At 53.9% G+C, this 19,349-nt stretch overlaps 1 protein-coding gene across 3 annotated transcripts in view; it reads left to right on the top strand.

Moving 5' to 3' along the window:
• Positions 1–19,349, top strand: part of SCN4A (sodium voltage-gated channel alpha subunit 4) — a 196,797-nt gene that overhangs the window by 42,868 nt on the left and 134,580 nt on the right. For all 3 annotated transcript variants that reach the window (XM_074979090.1, XM_074979089.1, XM_074979088.1), the window contains exon 2: positions 7,720–8,037. In XM_074979090.1, coding sequence (XP_074835191.1) covers positions 7,774–8,037 — 264 coding nt within the window. In that variant the 5' untranslated portion in view covers positions 7,720–7,773. The remainder of the gene's footprint in view (positions 1–7,719; positions 8,038–19,349) is intronic.

Here is a 19,349-nt window from a genome sequence, read left to right as displayed (position 1 = left end):
AAGCCATTTACAAGATTTAGGATCCTGAGTCCCATTGACTTTCAATGGCATTTAGTTGCCTAAGTCACTTTGGTGCTTATGAAATTTACGTATGATCATTGAAGCAGTCCCAAGACAGCAAAGTTAGGTGTGAACTGTACCAGTGTGTAGCCACTGATCTGGCTGCTAAAGAACAGAACCAGTGGAACCAAGCAGGACCACCAAGAAGGGTCTGCTGATTTGTCAAGAGCCCTCTCAACATGCCTTATGAAGGGCGCAGCCTGTGAAACAAGTGCTGGGAACTGGGCCAGTATCAGTAGCTCACCGCTGTTCTGCTGGGTGGCCAGGATGCGTCAGTGCAGAATGGTGGTGTGAGAGTTAATACTTCTGGTTGTGCTTCACTGCACCAGGCCAGGTACCAGAGGGGAGATTGAAGGGAGAGAGGAGCTGAGCATTGGGACAGTTGTGCTCGAGATGTGGTGGCGCCTCCATCACTTGAAGGGTTTCTGGTAAGATGGGGGTGTCTTTCTTCTCAAACAAAATGTCAGGGCTGGATGAGAGAACCCCGAGTGTGACTCTTGGGCTGCGTGATGCCAGGGTTTGGCCAGCTCACTGCTCTGCAAATTATGGGGTGGCCTGCCCCAAAAGGAGCAGCAATGCCTCAAGCAGGGCATGCACTGTGTGCTTCAAGAGCTCTGGCTGTTGGCCCCTGCGGGAGGGTCTGCTACAGAAGGGCCATGCACAGCTGGGAGGTGGGAATAAAAGACCGGCACCCCGCCGCCCACCCTCAGGCGCTCCACTCCCCAACCAAAGCCCTCATCCATAGCAGCACGGCTCCAGCCATCACCCTGGGGTGGCGGCGGCAGCACAGAAGAGTGGTAATGGGGAGCTAAGTCTGCTGTGAAAAATCACATCAACAAATATCAGTGTTCACATTAGCATTGAGGAATCCTGTGGCATCTTACAGCCTGACGGATGTAATGTGGGTAAAAACCACTTCATCGGGTGTGGACAGATGCACGCAACAATGTGGGTTTTACTCACGAAAGCTTAGACCCAAATAAATCTGTTATTCTTTAAGGTGCCCCAGGACTTCTCACTGCTTTCACAGATACAGACCAACGTGGCAAGTCCCCTGCAAGTTTTCACGTTGCTCTTGTTACTTCTGTGCTGCCCGGGCCAGCAGAGGCCACTCTCCACTCTGCCGTCAGACAGGTGGGGCAAAACCAACTATAGACACAAAGAAAGTGGGATGTGATCAAATATGTTTGAGGACCACTGGACTGAACAAACATGATGGCCCCTTTAATAAAGCTCTGGTCTGTGGTGGTGCTAGAGCAGCTGAGAACATGGGAATAATTGCTCAGGAATATTTTCACCAAAAAACCTGCATGCTTTGGCCATCAAAATCAGAGATCAGATTTCAAAGTTTCAAAATTTCAGTTCCAACTGAGTGCAAAATGGGACACCCTTTGGTGTGGATTGTGTGTGTTGTGATAGAGAGAAAATCATCCCATTTCGGGTGAAAGTTTTGAATACATTGGAAAATGTCATTGAAAAGTCAAATGAGGGAAAATGTGGCTGAGCTCAATGTGTGTTGAGCATCAGGATCTGTTTCCCCTTTGCCCTGCCACATGAAGGCCTTGTCACCCCTCCCATGAAAGTTGGCTTATGTATATGAACATACTGCATAACTCAAAGACGCTTTATACTAAACAGGTCAAGTAACATATTTTTAAAGTTACAATTTGCTGAATCTGTTCCTGTGACTATATCATTTTAGTATGTGGTTAGGAATAGGAAGTGAGAATCTGTTTTCAATTCTAAATGTGGTAATGAGGACCATTAATGATATAGCTTGAATCTCTCTAATCTGGAACTCCCTCATCTGGCAACATCCGTAGTCCAGCATGATTTTAGTTAGCTGGGTGACCATTTATCATAGGTGTGGCCAAGTTTCTTGTGGTCCCATAAAGTTTGTTTCTAGCCACCAGTCCTGGCTCTCAGTGTTCTGTGCTGTTATTTAGCTCTAATTTACCCTAAATGTTTTTAAAGCCCAGTGGACAGTAGAAGTATTGGTAACGCTGCTAGACAATATTGACCTCCATGGTCTGGCAAATTCTCTCATCCAGCACTCGTCAGCTCTTGAGGGTGCTGGATTAGAGGGGTTCTACCTGTACTTCAGGAACTTAATGAATCTGCACTCAAACCAGTATCAGGTTTTATTTTTTCCTGTAAGCCCAAGCTGTGGTTGGTCCTAAAGTCATGTGACCATGCTGCCTGGTAGTGGAGTCCATCTTGAACCTGGTACCTTTCCATGGGGTCAGGGAGTCTGAACAAAGGTTCCCGCCCTGGGGGAAAGTGTGTTTAAGGAGTGGAAAGTGATCAGTCTTCAGCCAGTTTTTGAAATTGCCTCCTCGCCCCAAGAGATGCATACAAAGAGACCTCCAAACAAAGAACTGTAGCAAAAGGGTGAAGGCAAAGCTGCTGGGCTCAGGTCAGAAAAGATCAACTCTGGCATGAGGTAAGAACAACTGGTTAGTGTGAGAATTTGCATGTACCTAATTTCTTAATGTATTAGAATTAGCTGGCGTGTTTTTGTGTATTTTTACTTAGTAATTTACTTTGATTTGATTGTTTCCACTTGCAGCCACTCAAATCCTACTTTTAATTCTTCACAAATACACTGTTTTGTTTATTAGCAAGCCCAGTGTAAATAATTACCAGCAGGCAGGGGCTGGGAAGGGTGGGTTGGGGAGGAACCACTCTCCATTGCTATAGGGGGCAGACATCTTCATGAGCTTTCTCTGTGTTAAACTTTCACACCAAGTAAGGCAGGTTTATGTGGGGTTTGGCCCCTGTGGGCGTTGCTTCCTGAGTTCTGCCAATGGTCCTACAGCTGAGCCTTCCCTGGGCTGGGCTGTTTGGGTGGTGGAGGGCAGGAGGCAGTTTGAGCAGCACCCCCAGTGATCATCTCTGATCAAGCCTGTCACAGGCTCATCCAGGACTAATTATCTTATTGGAACTGTGGGACCTGAAAGGAGGTACACCCACCCCTCGCTATATGAGGCCAGAACTCCTAAGAGGGACACTAACTCCTAGTAACATACACGTAGAAGTCTCTGACTGGCTCCTAGTGCTCCTAACTGGGGGAAGGAGTGGCAGCATGTGGTGCTGCTTTTGAAAGGTGCGTGAACCTTGGGTTTGGCAGGGCTGGGAGGGTTAAAGGCTGGGGGCAGTTTGGGGCCATGAGTGGGAGGGAGGGTTAAAACCCGGTGGTGGGTTGGGTCTGTGGGGGTGGGTGGGCAGGTTGGGTCTGTGGGGGCAAGGTGGGTTCAGGCTGCTGCAGGTTGGGTCCGTGGGGCGGGAGGGGTAAGGTTGTGGTGGTTTGGGGTCCCTGGGGAGGGGTAGGGGTTAAGGCTGTGGCGATTTGGGGGGTGTGTGGCTGGGGGGTTAAGGTTCCGGTGGTTTGGGGTCTGTGGGGCTGGTGTGGGGGGTTGAGGCTGCAGCGGTTTGGGATGTGTGGGGCCGAGGGGGTTAAGGCTGTGGCAGTTTGGGGTCCCTGGGGAGGGGTAGGGGTTAGGGCTGTGGCGGTTTGGGGTCTGTGGGGCTGGTGGGGGGTTAAGGCTGCGGTGGTTTGGGGTGTGTGTGGCTGGGGGGGTTAAGGCTGTGGCGGTTTGGGGTGTGTGTGGCTGGGAGCTTAAGGCTGCAGCTGTTTGGGGTCTGTGGGGCTGGTGGGGGGGTTAAGGCTGCAGCGGTTTGGGGTATGTGGGGCCAGGGGGTTAAAGCTGTGGTGGTTTGGGGTGGGGGGCTGGGGGGGGTTAAGGCTACAGCAGTTTGGGATGTGTGGGGCCGGGGGGGTTAAGGCTATGGTGGTTTGGGATGGGGGGGCTGGGGGGTTAAGGCTGCGGCTGTTTGGGGTGTGGGGGGCTGAGGGTGTTAAGGCTGCGTCAGTTTGGGATGTGTGGGGCTGGCAGGGAAGGTTAAGGCTGTGGTGGTTTGGGGTGGGGGGCTGGGGGGGGTTAAGGCTGCGGCAGTTTGGGGTCTGTGGGGCTGGTGGTGGCGGGGGTTAAGGCTGCAGCGGTTTGGGATGTGTGGGGCCAGGGGGGTTAAGGCTGTGGCAGTTTGGGGTGGGGGGCTGGGGGTTAAGGCTGCGGCTGTTTGGGGTGTGGGGGGCTGAGGGGGTTAAGGCTGCGGCAGTTTGGGATGTGTGGGGCTGGCAGGGAAGGTTAAGGCTGTGGTGGTTTGGGGTGGGGGGGCCGGGAGGGTTAAGCCTGCAGCTGTTTGGGGTGTGGGGGGCTGAGGGGGTTAAGGCTGCGGCAGTTTGGGATGTGTGGGGCTGGCAGGGAAGGTTAAGGCTGTGGCGGTTTGGGGCGTGGGGGGCTGAGGGGGTTAAGGCTGCGGGAGGTTGTGTGTGCAGGGCTGGCGGTGGGGGTCAGGCTGCAGCAGGTTGGGGTCTGCAGGGCCAGTGGCGGGGGGTTAAGGCTGCGGTGGTTTGGGGTGTGTGGGGCCGGAGGGGGTTAAGGCTGCGGTGGGTTACAGCCACAGGGAGGGGGGTAAAGCTCATATTGAGGGGGGGGGAAGTTCGCTCCTCCAGTGAACAAAGGTAGGTACACGTGCTCCTCGTTTTAATGAGTACTCGTAAGTAAATCCTCGTTTTATGTTCCAGAGGCCACAGCTCTGCTGACAGAGGGCCCAGGCTAAAGCAAGCAGACTCCTGCTGATGGGTTCAGCTCTGCAAACACAGACTGACGGTACTTACCAGCTGGGAATCGAATCCCCAGTCACTGTCATTTCAACACACAATTTGCAGAGAATAAAATGGAAGCGATTCAGCTGTTGCAGGCTGTCATGAGCGTGTAAACGGGCAGACCCCAGCACGCCCATCCCTGGGATTTGATCTGAGATCAGAGGAGTAAACAGCTCTGCTCCCCTTTCAAAACATGCTTTGAAACCTGGCCTCTCTCTGCTTCCTCCTGCAAGGGGGTCTGCAGATCACGGGGGATGGGGTGAAGAGGTCTCAGATTGCCTTCTCTGCAGGTTGGTAAACACCCACTTGCTCAGCTCGGCAGAGTGCAGAATAATCTCAGCAGAAGGTGGCTTTCAAGCTGCCTGCCGAGGTCAGAGCGGAGCAGCGGGTGTTTCCTACGTCCCAGTTTACATTTATGCTTTGGTCTTCGAGACATGAATCCGTAAGGCAGCCTTTGAAATCTCAGGCATTTGCAAGATTGCTGGGCTCTGTCTCCCTACCCCACCAGTCTGGGGTAGGCATCCATGTATCCTGCTGTCCTTGGAGCAGAGCAGTCTGAAGCAGCCTAGGTACTGTATCACCGACCATCACTAATGAAATAATGGAGCAGATCCCATGGGATGCAGGGAGGCTGCAATCACCTGGAGGTGGTGAAAGCACCCCTGAGGGCTTGTAAAGAAGAGGTCTCTCCAGGAGAACTTGCTCAGTGAATGAACGACCAGGTAGCTGAAGGGAAGAGATTCGGGGGCTGGGAGAGCGGCAGAGACACATGAGATAACAGCAAAGGGGCTGGAAGGAGAACATACAGGGGCCCCTTGACTGATCTTTCTCAATGGCCATCAAAGGCTGAACCTGCTGCTTTGATTCTCACGCTGCCAAGCCCCGCCTGCCAGCGAGAATGGGGAATGCTGGTTGGGTGGTTCTGGAGCCTGCAGCCATGCAGACAGGCCACCGACGGGCGGTTGGGGGGGCTTGAAGTGCTGTGGCTCTTGCTGGTGGCTGTTCTTGGCCCCGCCCATCCTGGTCTTGGCCCCACCCCTTCCAGGGCAGGGAGCCAGGCTGCCGCCACCTTTCCCGGGGCCAAGACCACTCTGATGAAGTGAGTCTGTGCTCACGGAAGCTCATGCTCAAAACTTTTCTGTTAGTCTATAAGGTGCCACAGGACCCTTAGTTGCTGGTACAGCTCCAGACTAACATGGCTACCTCTCCGATACTTCACCAGGAGGGTGGTGAAGCCCTGGAATGTGTTACCGAGAGAGGTGGTGGTGGAATCTCCATCCCTAGAGACTTTTAAGTCCCAGTTTGACAACGTTCTGGCTGAGATGATTTAGTTGGGGTTGATCCTGCTTTAGACAGGGGGCTGGACTCGATGACCTGCAGTCCCTTCCAGCCCCTGGATTCTATGATTCTGTGAAGATCTTCCCAGCCCCCTGTGTTCTGAGTGCATTTCCCTGGTTGCTCACTGTTGTCGCTACCTGGGTTGCTCTCTTGTCAGAGGGAGGTAGATAAATTGGTCGGGGTTTGCAGAAGAGCCACACGAATGATCAAGAGGTGAGAAAATCCACCTTGAAGTAACAGATTCAAGGCGCACACCTGCACAGCAAGTGAACTCTCCTGCGGCTGGCCTGGGGCAGCTGGTGTGGACTTCGGGCTCCAGCTGCTGAGTTAACCGAGGTGGAGATGTTTGGGCTGGGGGCAGAGCCTGGGATCTGAGACCCCACAAGGGAGTAGGGGCCCACGGCCAGGGCTCCAAACTGATCTTGCAGACCTACAGTGCAGTTTTTAGCCCTGCAGCTGAGCCAGCTGACTGTGTGAGTCGCAGTCCTGCCACAGGCCTTGCATCCCCGGGTAGATGTCCCAGGAGGGCTCAGGATGCTTAGCTTAGCAGAGAGGAGGCTGCAGGGTGACACGAGCCCAGCTCTTAGGAACCGCCTAAGGACCAAACCTTCAGTACTGGCTCTGCAGGCTGGCAACAAGAGCGCTAATGTGGTTGCGTGCCCGGAGCCTGCAGCCTGGGAAGAAGGTGCACAGGTGGTGGGGGGGTGGAGGAGTGCGTAAGAATTGGGCCTGGTTCCCCAGGGGTGAGAGGGATTCTCCCTCACTGGCCATGTTTCAACCAAGCCCGGCTTTTTAAAACACAGCTGGCTTGGGGAGTTGGGTTGGGAAGCTCTCTGGCCTGTGAGGAGGCAGTCAGAGGCACGTTCTCTGGAAGCCGTGTGCTTGGGCCCAGGAGAGATTCAGAGGCTGCCTGGCAGCCTGTGTTTCTATGGTGGTGCACAGCTGCACATGCCTCGGTGCACAGAGCACATTTATTCCGCACATGGATGGAAAGCGTTGGAGGGAGCCCTGGTCAGAGTGGATGATCACGGTGTGACCTTCTAGCCTGGGGATTCAGGAACCTGCACCTCTCCACTCATGTGCCTGTGGGCTCCGACCGGAAGCAGGGTCTGCACGGGGCCTGGCATTGTGGGGCACTGCTTCCTGGCTGGGGCTCCCTAACAGAAACAAGAACTTGGATATGAGCAGCGCCATAAGTGTGGAAAGCTCCTGGCAGCTGGCAGTGAGGGGAGGGACGAGGTGGGACAGGCATGGGGAAGGGCTATTTACCATCCAGCTGATTAGCCAGACAACACCAAGAGCACCTTACGGCAGTGCGTGGGTGGTGTCTGCCAGCTAGGCCAAGAGCCCACTGATCCAACGGGTGGGGGTGTTGCGGGGGAGTTAGAAAGCCCGGCTCAGCGGGTGGGGAGGTAAGAGAAGGTGATCCTCGGTGAATGGGCACAGGGGTGACACATAGCATGCCCTGTTCACTGGCCACAGTGCTGGGCGAGCGGAGTCCAGCTGCGTGTTCTGCTGCCAGTGGTGCTCCCTCGCTGGATCAGAACTCGGTGGGCGCAGCGGGCACACGCCTTGGGATAAAAGAGCCGTCCGGTGTGGCTCACGCTCCAGCCAGAGGTGTAAAACCGACCACTCCCTTTCTGCCGTTGCAGGTTCCCCCCATCGTGAGCGACAAAGCAGAGAGCTGCGGGGAGCAGAATGAGAAGATGGCCATCCCGCCACCTGTACCTGGTCCAGATAGTCTCCGCCTGCTCACCCGCGAGTCCCTGGCTGCTATAGAGCAGCGGGCTGCTGAGGCAGAGGCGCTGCGCATCAAGCGGCAGCATGTGGAGGTGCTGGACGAAAAGGAGCTGACAGCCAGCAATGATCTGGAAGCAGGGAAACCCCTTCCCCGCATTTATGGGGACCTGCCTCCGGAACTCATTGGGGTGCCCCTGGAGGACCTAGACCCCTTCTACAGTGACAAAAAGGTAGGGAAGCAGGAGCTAGGCCTGGCTGTGTGTGATGGGGTTCAGGGGTCCCCCTGCACTGCACCCCGTCCGCTGGCAGGAGAGACTCTCACTCAGCAGGTACAACAGCAGGTTTATTAGGCAACAGATGTCCAGTTTCTCACAGAAGCAACAGCATAGCAGCCAGAGACAGTCCTTCCAACCTGTCCTGGGGAGAAGACCCCGAGGGGTGCCCCTCTGGGGTGTAGCTTTCCCCCTCCTCCGGCTGGCTGCCTTCCAGCTCTCCCTTTTCCTCGCCTCTAACTGCCGCCCCCGATTCAAAACCCAGCTCAGCTCCTCCCTCCTCTTTGTTCAGGCAGAGGTGTCACCTGCCAGTTGTAGCCCCAGGGTCATCCTTAGCCACTGGGAGCTGCTGCTTGCCTCAGACATCCAGCCTGACTCACACATGCACTCCCCCCACTCCATTACATCTCTCCCCCCTTCCAGACCGCACTGAGCGGGGTCACTTAGCCAGTGACCTGGGGAAGTTCGGGGCCCTCCCTACGTGACAGGGCATCGGCTATGGTGGTGTTGTTCCCCTTGACGTGGACCACCTCCATGTCGTAGTCCTGCAGGAGCAGACTCCACCGCAGGAGCTTGGCGTTGGCCCCTTTCATGTGATGCAGCCAGGTCAGGGGTGAGTGATCGGTGTACATGGTGAAACGCCGTCCAAACAGGTACGGCTGCAGCTTCCCCAGTGCCCACACCATGGCCAGACATTCCTTCTCTATGGCCGCGTAGTTCTGCTCCCGGGGCAGCAGCTTCTTACTCAGGTACACGATGGGGTGTTTCTCCCCTTTGTCATTCACCTGCATTAGCACCGCCCCCAGCCCCACGTCTGAGGCATCGGTGAACACCAGGAAGGGCTTGTTGAAGTCTGGATTTGCCAGCACTGGGGCCCTGACCAGAGCCTCCTTCAGCGCGCAGAGGGCCTCTTGGCACTGCTCTGTCCAGACCACCTTGTCAGGCTTTCCCTTTTTACACAGCTCCATGAGGGGGGCTGCGATGGAGCTAAAGTGGGGCACAAACCTCCGGTAGGACCCCACCATCCCAATGAAGGCCTGGACCTGCTTCTTAGTCTGGGGTGTTGGCCAATCTCTGACAGCCTCCACTTTAGCTGGCTCTGGCTTTAAGCAGCCGCTGCCCACCTTGTGGCCCAGGTAGGTCACCTCAGCCATTCCCACCTTGCACTTCCCTGCCTTGATAGTCAGCCCGGCCTTCTGGAGTCGGTCCAGCACCTGCTTGAGTTGGGACACATGGTCCTCCCACGTCTGGCTGAAGATGCAAATGTCGTCCATGTAAGCCAGGGCAAAGCTCTCCATCCCTTTCAGTAGCTGGTCCACCAGACGCTGGAAGGTAGCGGGTGCCCCCTTGAGGCCAAAGGGCAGGACCAGGAACTCGTAGAGCCCCACAGAAGTGATGAAAGCCGACTTGAGCCGGGCATCTTGATCTAATGGCACTTGCCAGTACCCCTGGGTGAGGTCTATGGTGGTGAGGTAATGGGCTCCCCCCAGCTTGTCTAAAAGGTCATCAGGCCTGGGCATGGGGTAGGCGTCCGAGACAGTGATGGCGTTAAGCTTGCGATAGTCCACACAAAACCGAACAGACCCATCTTTTTTAGGGACTAACACCACAGGAGAGGCCCAGGGGCTGGACGAGGGTTGGATCACCCCCAGAGCCAGCATGTCTTCAACTTCCCCCTCTATGTCCTGAGCCGTCCTCCTTGTGGCTCTGAATGGCACACACTTGATAGGGGCGTGGGTGCCTGTCTCTATTCGGTGGACAGCCAGGTCAGTGCGTCCGGGTCTGTCCGAGAACAGCTGTTGATGCGAATGCAGCACCTCCTTGATCTCCGTCTGCTGGGCAGGGGTCAGCTGGTCTGAGAGGGGAATAGACTCCAGCAAGGAGCCGGCTCCAGTCCTTGTGAGTAAATCCACCAAGGGATCATCCCCCTGCCCCTCCCAGTGTCTGCACACGGCCAGCACCAAGTTCTGTCTGTCCCAGTAAGGTTTCATCATGTTCACATGATGGACCCGGTGGCTGTGGGCCCGGTTCGACAGTTCCACCACATAATTCACGTCATTTAGCTGTTTGACAACCTTGAAGGGCCCATCCCAGGCCGCTTGCAGCTTGTTCTGCCGCACAGGTACGAGGACCATCACTTGATCCCCGGTGGCATAGGCTCGGGCCCTGGCGTTACGGTCATACCAGACCTTTTGCTTCCTTTGGGCCATGGAGAGGTTCTCCCTGGCCAGGCCCATGAGCTCAGTGAGTTTTTCCCGGAAGGTCAGTACATACTGTACCACTGACTCCCCTTCAGGAGAGGCCGTCCCCTCCCACTCTTCTCTGAGCAAGTCCAAGGGTCCCCGTACCCTCCTTCCGTACAGCAGCTCAAACGGGGAGAACCCCGTGGATTCCTGAGGCACCTCCCTGTATGCAAACAGCAGGTGGGGTAAGTACTTGTCCCAGTCATGGGGGTATTGATTCATGAAGGTTCTCAGCATCTGCATGAGAGTCCCATTGAACCTCTCCACCAGCCCATTGGTCTGCAGGTGGTAGGCTGTGGCCCAGGTGTGCCGGACCCCACACTTGTCCCACAAGCTTTGCAGTAAGGCCGACATGAAGTTGGACCCCTGATCTGTGAGGACCTCCTTGGGGAACCCCACTCTGCTGAAAATGGACAGCAGTGCATCTGCCACGGTGTCAGCGTCGATAGAGGTCAAGGCCACTGCTTCTGGGTATCGCGTGGCAAAATCTGCCACTACCAAAATATATTTCTTCCCCGAACGCGTTGCCTTGCTGAAGGGGCCCACTATGTCTATAGCCACTTTCTGGAAAGGCTCCTCTATGATGGGCAGTGGCCTCAAGGCAGCTTTCCCCTTGTCCCGGCTCTTCCCTACCCTCTGGCAGGGATAGCAGGACAGGCAATACAGACGGACAGCTGCAAAGGTCCCTGGCCAGAAAAAGTTCTGTAACAACCTTCTCCTAGTGCGGTGGATCCCCTGGTGTCCTGTGAGTGGGACATCATGGGCTAGGTACAGCAGCCTGCGCCGGTACTTTTGGGGAACCACCAGTTGCCTCTGGACCTTCCATGGCTCCGCTTTGCGTCTGGAAGCCCATTCCCGGTACAGGAATCCCTTTTCCCACAGGAATCTCTCCCTGCAGCCCTCCCCCAGCTGTGGAGCTGGGCTGAGACTGGCCAGTTCCCTCAGCTTCTGCAAGGAGGGGTCTCTCTGCTGCTCTGCCTGGAATTCTTCCGCTCGGGCAGGAGCGGATGCTACTTCTCCATCCCTGCCTGACTCCAGCACCCCTGGCCTGTGAGATCTGGTTTTTGGGGGCCCCCTTTCTCTCAGGGTTGGCCCCTGTGGCTCCTGTGACTTTGGCTGGGCCTGTACCCCTGAATCTGGGGAGCGCACCCCTCGTTTTCTTTGGCTACGGGTCAGGACCAGGGCACGAGGGCGTTCACCTTGCCAGTTCTCCAGGTCAGCCCCCATCAGTACATCCGCCGGCAAATGGCTGTGCACGCCCACTTCCTTGGGGCCTTCCTTCTTCCCCCATTTCAGGTGCACCCTCGCCATGGGCACCTTGAAAGGGGTCCCATCAATTCCTGTTATCATCAGGTGGGAATCGGGTATCATGCAGCCCGGTGCCACCACCCCGGGTCGGGCCAGCGTCACGTCAGCGCCTGTGTCCCAGAACCCCGTGACCTTTTTCCCGTCTACCTCGAGGTGTTTGAGACACTTGCTCCACAGAGGCATTGCCGCCCCCACTCTGTAAACTGGCCTCTGAGCATTTGGTCCCCCTGAGGAGCTGGTCTGTGGGGCGGACTCGGCCCAATCCGAGTGCCCATTGTCAGCACCACCCGCCTTGGCCGCCAGCCCCTCTGGCTTCTGGGACCCCACCCAGTTGACTCCATGACCCCCCGGCCTGCTCAACCTGTCTGGGAGCCTGGGGCACTGGGCTGCTCTATGCCCCTTTCGCCCACAGCTATAACAGCCTGGGTCTTGTTGTGTCCCTCGGGCCGGCTGCTCTGTCCGGGCTCTGTTTGGCTCTCTGGGGGGTGGGTGGCTGGCCCCTCTTTCCTGGGCTTGCCTAAGAGGTGGTCCCCTCTGTCGTACAGTTAGGGACCGGTCTCTCTGAGACTCTCGGTTTCTCCAGGACTCCTTCTCCCTCCGGGACTCCCTCTCTCTCCGAGACTCCCTCTCTTTGTGGGGCTCACTTTCAAACCTGGCCCGGCTGTTTGTGAAGTCATCTGCCAGTTTCCCTGCATCATGTGAGTCCCCTGGCTTCCGGTCCACGAGCCACACCCTCAGGTCAGGTGCGCACATCTCGTAGAATCGCTCCACGACCGCCAGCTCGATCAGGTCCTCTACGGACTGGACTCCTATTCCGAACGCCCACTTCTGGTAGTATTGCTTCAGGCGGGCGGTTGTATCTACATGGGTTTCCTCTGGCCTCTTCTGCGCCTCCTGGAACTTCTTCTTGTACATCTCCGGAGTCAGCCCGAACTTATGCAGCAGGGCCTGTTTGAACCGTTCATAGTCCCCAGGCTGCAGCCCCACCAGCTGGCTGAGCACCGCTGCGGCCTTCTGGCCCAGCAAGGGGGTGAGGTGCCGGAGCCACTCCTCTGGGGGAACCTCATGCAACTCACAGGCTCGCTCAAAGGCGGTAAGGAACTCGTCCATGTCCCCTGGGTCCTGACACTGGGCCAGCACACGCGTCTCCAAGTGACTGGCCACCCCGATCCGTCTGGCCCTCTCCCCGCTTACCGCAGCTGGGGCCTCTTGGCGTCTCGCCTCTGCCATGGTTCGCTCATGCTCCCGCTCTCGCTCTCTCTCCTCATGCTCTCTTTCCCGTTCCTGGCGCTCACGCTCTCTTTCCCGTTCCTGGTGCTCCAGTTCCTTTAATTTCACCTCGAGTTCCAGCCGTCGCAGCTCTGCGGCGGGGGACTCTGCCCGCGATGGACCACCGCTAGCTGAGCGCGACCTGGCGGGCACCGCGTCTGTCTGATGGCGTCGAGCCCCTGCTCCTGTCGGAGAATCCGAAACGCTTCCCGAGGCTGACCGGCCACTTTCTGCCGGGACAGGCTCTGCCCCCCCAGATCGGTCATTCTCTTCCAGCTGTGCAATCAGCTGGGCCTTGGTCGCCTTCCCCACGGTCAGGCCCCTCTCTCTGCACAGCCCCGCTAGCTCTGCCTTCAGGAGTCGGGTATAATCCATCTCTGCGCTATCTCCTGGGGTATCCACTCACCAGCAGCAGCTGCAGGAATGGCTCTGTTCCCCCTCTGGCTCTTGTGAGACTCCTTCCTTCTCTGGTGCTCAGTCAGCCACTGCTGGGAGCTCATCCGTGGGTGCAGTGCATCCCACTCCTGACACCAGTGTGATGGGGTTCAGGGGTCCCCCTGCACTGCACCCCGTCCGCTGGCAGGAGAGACTCTCACTCAGCAGGTACAACAGCAGGTTTATTAGGCAACAGATGTCCAGTTTCTCACAGAAGCGACAGCACAGCAGCCAGAGACAGTCCTTCCAACCTGTCCTGGGGGGAAGACCCCGAGGGGTGCCCCTCTGGGGTGTAGCTTTCCCCCTCCTCAGGCTGGCTGCCTTCCAGCTCTCCCTTTTCCTCGCCTCTAACTGCCGCCCCCGATTCAAAAACCCAGCTCAGCTCCTCCCTGCTCTTTGTTCAGGCAGAGGTGTCACCTGCCAGTTGTAGCCCCAGGATCATCCTTAGCCACTGGGAGCTGCTGCTTGCCTCAGACATCCAGCCTGACTCACACATGCACTCCCCCCACTCCATCACACTGTGGAACAGACAGACAGGGGGACAGAGGCAGCCAGACAGCCTCCTTCTCAGAGAGCTGGGCACTACCAAACTGCTCAGGCCAGGCCTGCCAAGCCCTTGTAACTATATTGTGAGGGACAGGGGAGACAGAGGGTTAAATCCAGTCCTGGCATCGGGCAATTGAACTTGGGTTTGCCACATCCCAACTGAGCGCCCCGCCCCGGGGCTGCCTCCGCCTCCCACGGCCGGGTTCCACCACATCCCAGCTGAGCGCCCTGCCCCGCCCTGGGGCTGCCTCCGCCTCCCACGGCCGGGTTCCACCACATCCCAGCTGAGCGCCCCGCCCTGGGGCTGCCTCCGCCTCCCACGGCCGGGTTCCACCACATCCCAGCTGAGCGCCCCGCCCCGCCCCGCCCCGGGGCTGCCTCTGCCTCCCATGGCTGGGGTTTCTCCCACCTTGACTTGTGGTCAAATGTTTGAAAACACACCATAAAATAGCGAGTTGGGTTGAAAAACCATTTTGTTTTAACTCCCTCCCTACCCTGCACGCCTGAAGTTACGATTAGCCCAGAATGTAGAAAATGTTGGTTTTTCGGTTTAGGCTGAAATGCAACTTTTTGAAAACTGATTTGTCTGTCTTGCCAGTGGACCAAAAAATTCATTATTCATCCAGATCTCACCCACAGCCAGAATGGAGCCAAACCCGGCAAATGGCTCTGTGCCGTGTGGGAAGCCAAAATCCAGCTTGCAAAACTGCAGAGCTGTAGCACAGCCAGAGCCCAAGACAGGGTCTGAACCCTGGCACCATCTCTCAATAGCAGAAGCCAGTTGCACCTTTTCTACCATGGTTTTGCCTTTTGGAGCAAACAACATTGAGAGGTGTTTGCTCTAGGTGATGCTGCATCAAATCCACATACTCCTCTGGGGTGTTCACTGCATCAGTGTCTCACCATTGAGCATGTACAAGTTTCTTCTAAAGCTGCCCATTGGGCTGGGGATGCCTCAAAAAACTAACAGGGGACATGAGCTGAAGCTGGGGCGAGGGCCAGAGTCAGCAACAAGAAGGCTTTGGAAAGCTGGTCATGAACTGGAATTTCCTTTGCAAGGGAAAACGAAACATTTCCCTTAACCGTTGTTCCGGATCAGAACAAAAAGCCAAAACTTCAGAGCTTCCCAGGAACCAAAAATTCCCAAACCAGTTTGATTCAAGACCACCAAAATGCTCCATTTCAATGGTGCTGAAACTTTTCATTTAATTTTCTCCTATATACTATAGACCGTGGTTCTTAAGCTGGGGTGCGTGCACTCCCTGGGGGTGCATGATGCCCTTTCTGGGGGTGAGAGACATGCCAGATTTTTTTAGAAGGTAAATAATCGAAAACACAAATTAAGCACAAGCATCTAAGTACAACTATTCTGTTTCATCAAATCTGTGCGTGAATTCCATTAGCTGCTACAGTTTACTTCACAGCAAAAGTCTGCAACATCTCTGGGTAGTACTTGTGTATTTTTGTATGCCTCCTGTACTATTATTTGTGGCGAATAATAACATAAAACTATTTTAAATATATTTAATATACATTTAAAAGCGTATAGACCCCCGCCTCCATACTTTATTTTTGATAAGGATCGCAAGAACATATTTTGAGAAGCAAAGTGGTGCAGGCTGCTGTAAAGGTTAACACCCACCGCTATAGCCCAAACATGAAAGATATATAAATGTAGTAAGTACAGTTAGGATTTCACTATTTTATGATTGTCTAGATGAACAAATCAATGGACATCTTGGAAACAAAATGTATTAACTTTTTGCATCAAAAGTTTTGGTAAAATTAATGCATTCCTGCCAAATAATTAATGACCTGGATGAGGGAATGGATTGTACTCTCAGCAAACTTGCAGATAACACTAAGCTAGGAGGACAGGTAGATACACTGGAGGTAGGGATAAGGTCCAGAGTAACAAAGACAAGTGCAAAGTCCTGCCCTTAGGATGGAAGAATCCCAAGCATTGTTACTGGTTGGGGACTGACTGGCTAAATAGCAATGCAGCAGAAGAGGACCTGGGGATTACAGTGGTTGAGAGGCTGGATATGAGTCAACAATATGCCCTTGTAGCCAAGAAGGCTAGCAGCATATTGGGGTGTATTAGGAGAAGCATTTCCAGCAGATCTAGAGAAGTGATTATTCCCTTTTATTCAACACTGGTGAGGCTGCGTCTGGAGTATTGTGTCCAATTCTGGGGCCCCATTACAAGAAAGAATAGGGATGGACTGGAGAGAGTAGAGTGGAGGGCAACAAAAATGATTAAGGGGCTGGAGCACATGACCTGTGAGAAGAGGCTGAGGGATTTGGGGTTATTGAGTCTACAGAAGAATGAGGACTGATTTGACAGTGGCCTTTAACTTCCTGAAGTGGGACTCCAAAGAGGACGGAGAGGGGCTGTTCTCAGTAACGACGGATGGCAGAACAAGAAGCAATGGTCTGAAGTTGCAGTGTGGGTGGTCTAGGTTGAATATTAGGAAAAACTATTTCCCCAGGAGGGTGGTGAAACACTGGAATGAGTCACCTAGAGAGATGACTAACTTTTCTGTTAGTCTATAAGGTGCCACAGGACCCTTCGTTGCTGCTAGAGAGATGGTGGAATCTTCTTCTCTAGAAGCCGAAGTCCTGGCTTGACAAAGCCCTGGGTGGGACGATGTTGTTGGGATTGGTCCTGCTTTCAGCAGGGGTGGAACTTGATGACCTCCTGAGATTTCTTCTGATTCTCTGACTCTGTGAACATGAGGGATCTGACAACATGAAAACTGTATTCTCAACATTTTTTAAGCCAGCTCCAGATTTGCAGGTTTGGTTTAGATGAGCCCTTGTAGGTCTGGCTGCCTGTCCAAGGCTTCAACTGTCCTTTCACTGCTCCGACCCTCAGCCGTCCACCTGTGTAACACCGTCACCAGTGATGAGCTCACTGAATGAGTTAATTTAACTGTAAATCGCCACCTGAGCCAGTACAACACGATTTTCAGTGACTCTCTTTTATCAAATGGCACCTCTGGAGTGGCACGTCTGCTCCCCAGAGAACGTCCTGTCTCACCATGGAGATAGTGGGGGCAGCTCCCCCATTCGCCAGTATTCCCAGGTGAACACTTTTCAAAGTTCACGACTCAAGAAAAATACTTTCTCTAATCTTTTCTGTCTGTGTGCGGAATATATTTTTGTGCACTGAGGCATGTTTGAAAGTGCACCACCAATAAACCAAAGACCGAATTAGTTGGGAGGCATTTGAATCTCTCTTAAGTGACTGTGCATGTGCCCCTGCTCTCTTGAAAAGAGCCACTGCCATCACAGCAATTTCTGCTCCTTCACATGCCTTAGCGCTAGGGGGAGCCAGTGGATACAGTGTAATTAGACTTCCAGAAAGCTGCTCACAAGGTCCCTCACTAAAGGCTCTTCAGTAAAGTAAGCTGTTGTGGGATAAGACAGAAGATCCTCTCCTGGACTGAAAAGTGGTTAAAAGACAGGAAACAAAGGGTAGGAGTAAATAATAAGTTTTCAAAATAGAGAGAGGTAATTAGTGGTGTTCCCAAGAGTCTGGGACCAGTCCTTTTCAACCTATTTAAAAATTATCTGGAAAAAGGGGTAAACAGTGGAACGGCAGAATTTGCGGGTGATACTAAACTGCTCAAGATAGTTAAGAACAAACTAGGACTGTGAAGAACTTCAAAAAATCCTCACAGAACTGAGTGATTGAGCAGCAAAATGGCAAATGAAATTTAATGTTGATAAATATAAAGTAATGCACCTTGGAAGAAATAATCCCAACTACACACACCTATGATGGTATTAATTGAGCTATAACCACTCAAGAGAGATCTTGGAGTCTTTATGGATAGTTCTCTACAGCAGCTGAAAAAGCAAACAGAATGTCAGGAATAATTAAAAAGAGATAGAGATTATCTTATTGCCTTTCTATAAATCTATGGTACACCCACAACTCAAATACTATGGGCTTAGTAGTGCAACATGCAAAGTACTGGGCTACCCCTTCCCCAAGCTTTGGTGCTTCTGGCCAGTTTTGAACCAGGGACTTTTTGCATGTTAGGCAGATGGGATAGCCACTGCACTGCGGACACTTTTTGCACATTAGGCGGATGGGATAGCCACTGCACTGCGGACACTTTTTGCACGTTAGGCAGATGGGATAGCCACTACACTGTGGACACTTTTTGCACGTTAGGCAGATGGGATAGCCACTGCACTGCAGACACTTTTTGCACATTAGGCAGATGGGATAGCCACTGCACTGCGGACACTTTTTGCATGTTAGGCAGATGGGATAGCCACTGCACTGCGGACACTTTTTGCACGTTAGGCGGATGGGATAGCCACTGCACTGCGGACACTTTTTGCACGTTAGGCGGATGGGATAGCCACTGCACTGCAGACACTTTTTGCACGTTAGGCAGATGGGATAGCCACTGCACTGCGGACACTTTTTGCATGTTAGGCAGATGGGATAGCCACTGCACTGCGGACACTTTTTGCATGTTAGGCAGATGGGATAGCCACTGCACTGCGGACACTTTTTGCACGTTAGGCAGATGGGATAGCCACTGCACTGCAGACACTTTTTGCACGTTAGGCAGATGGGATAGCCACTGCACTGCAGACACTTTTTGCACGTTAGGCAGATGGGATAGCCACTGCACTGCAGACACTTTTTTAGCACTAACAAAAGGAAATTTTCTTTCAGGCAGTACACAGTCGGCCTGTGGAACTACTTGCCAGGGGATATTGTGAAGACTAAGACTTTACTAGGGTTCAAAACAGAACTAGCTAAATTCATGGAGGTTAGGTCCATCCGAGGATATTAGCCGGGATAGGTAGGAGTGGTGTTCCTCGCCTCTGTTTTGCAGAGGTTGGAAATGGATGACAGCAGAGGGATCACTTTGGTGATTCCCTGTTCTGTTCACTCCCTCCGGGACATCTGGCATTGGCCTCTGTCAGAAGACTGGACACTGGGCTAGGGAGACCTTCCGTCTGACCCAGTTTGGTCGTTCTCATGTTTACAGAGCCCTGGAGCTCCCTGGCTGATGAAGCCTCAGCAGCTGTGGAAGATCACAATGGCCTTTCATTATTACACTTCTCACACCGCAAACCTTTCCCAAGGGAGCTACTGGACTCCTCCTCTTCCACTTCAGCTGCTTCCTGAGCTGATAGGCATACCTCCACCCAGCTCCTTTCCTTTGCAATACTGCGTACATTGACTGTTGCACCATCTCTGTTGTTCTCTTCAACTCTAGAAGCAATAAATATGCCTGCTGCCTGTTGCTTTGTCTCTCCCCTAAGCGTCACACCGCCAAGACCACTCTCGCTAATGTTTCTCATGACCTTATCTTGGCCATACCAGAACGTTGTCCTCCTTCCCTCGGCAGTGTCTGTTTGCCTACGGGTGGCAAACTCCTTGGACAGGGATCTACCTTCCTTTCAGATTAGAAAGCACTTATCCTGTTGTGGGAA

Source organism: Carettochelys insculpta, chromosome 28 (assembly GCF_033958435.1).
Source record: "Carettochelys insculpta isolate YL-2023 chromosome 28, ASM3395843v1, whole genome shotgun sequence".
In the NCBI taxonomy this organism is placed as follows: Eukaryota; Metazoa; Chordata; order Testudines; family Carettochelyidae; genus Carettochelys; species Carettochelys insculpta.
Note: the sequence above shows the minus strand (reverse complement) of the source record. Positions and strands in the feature narration are given on the sequence as shown.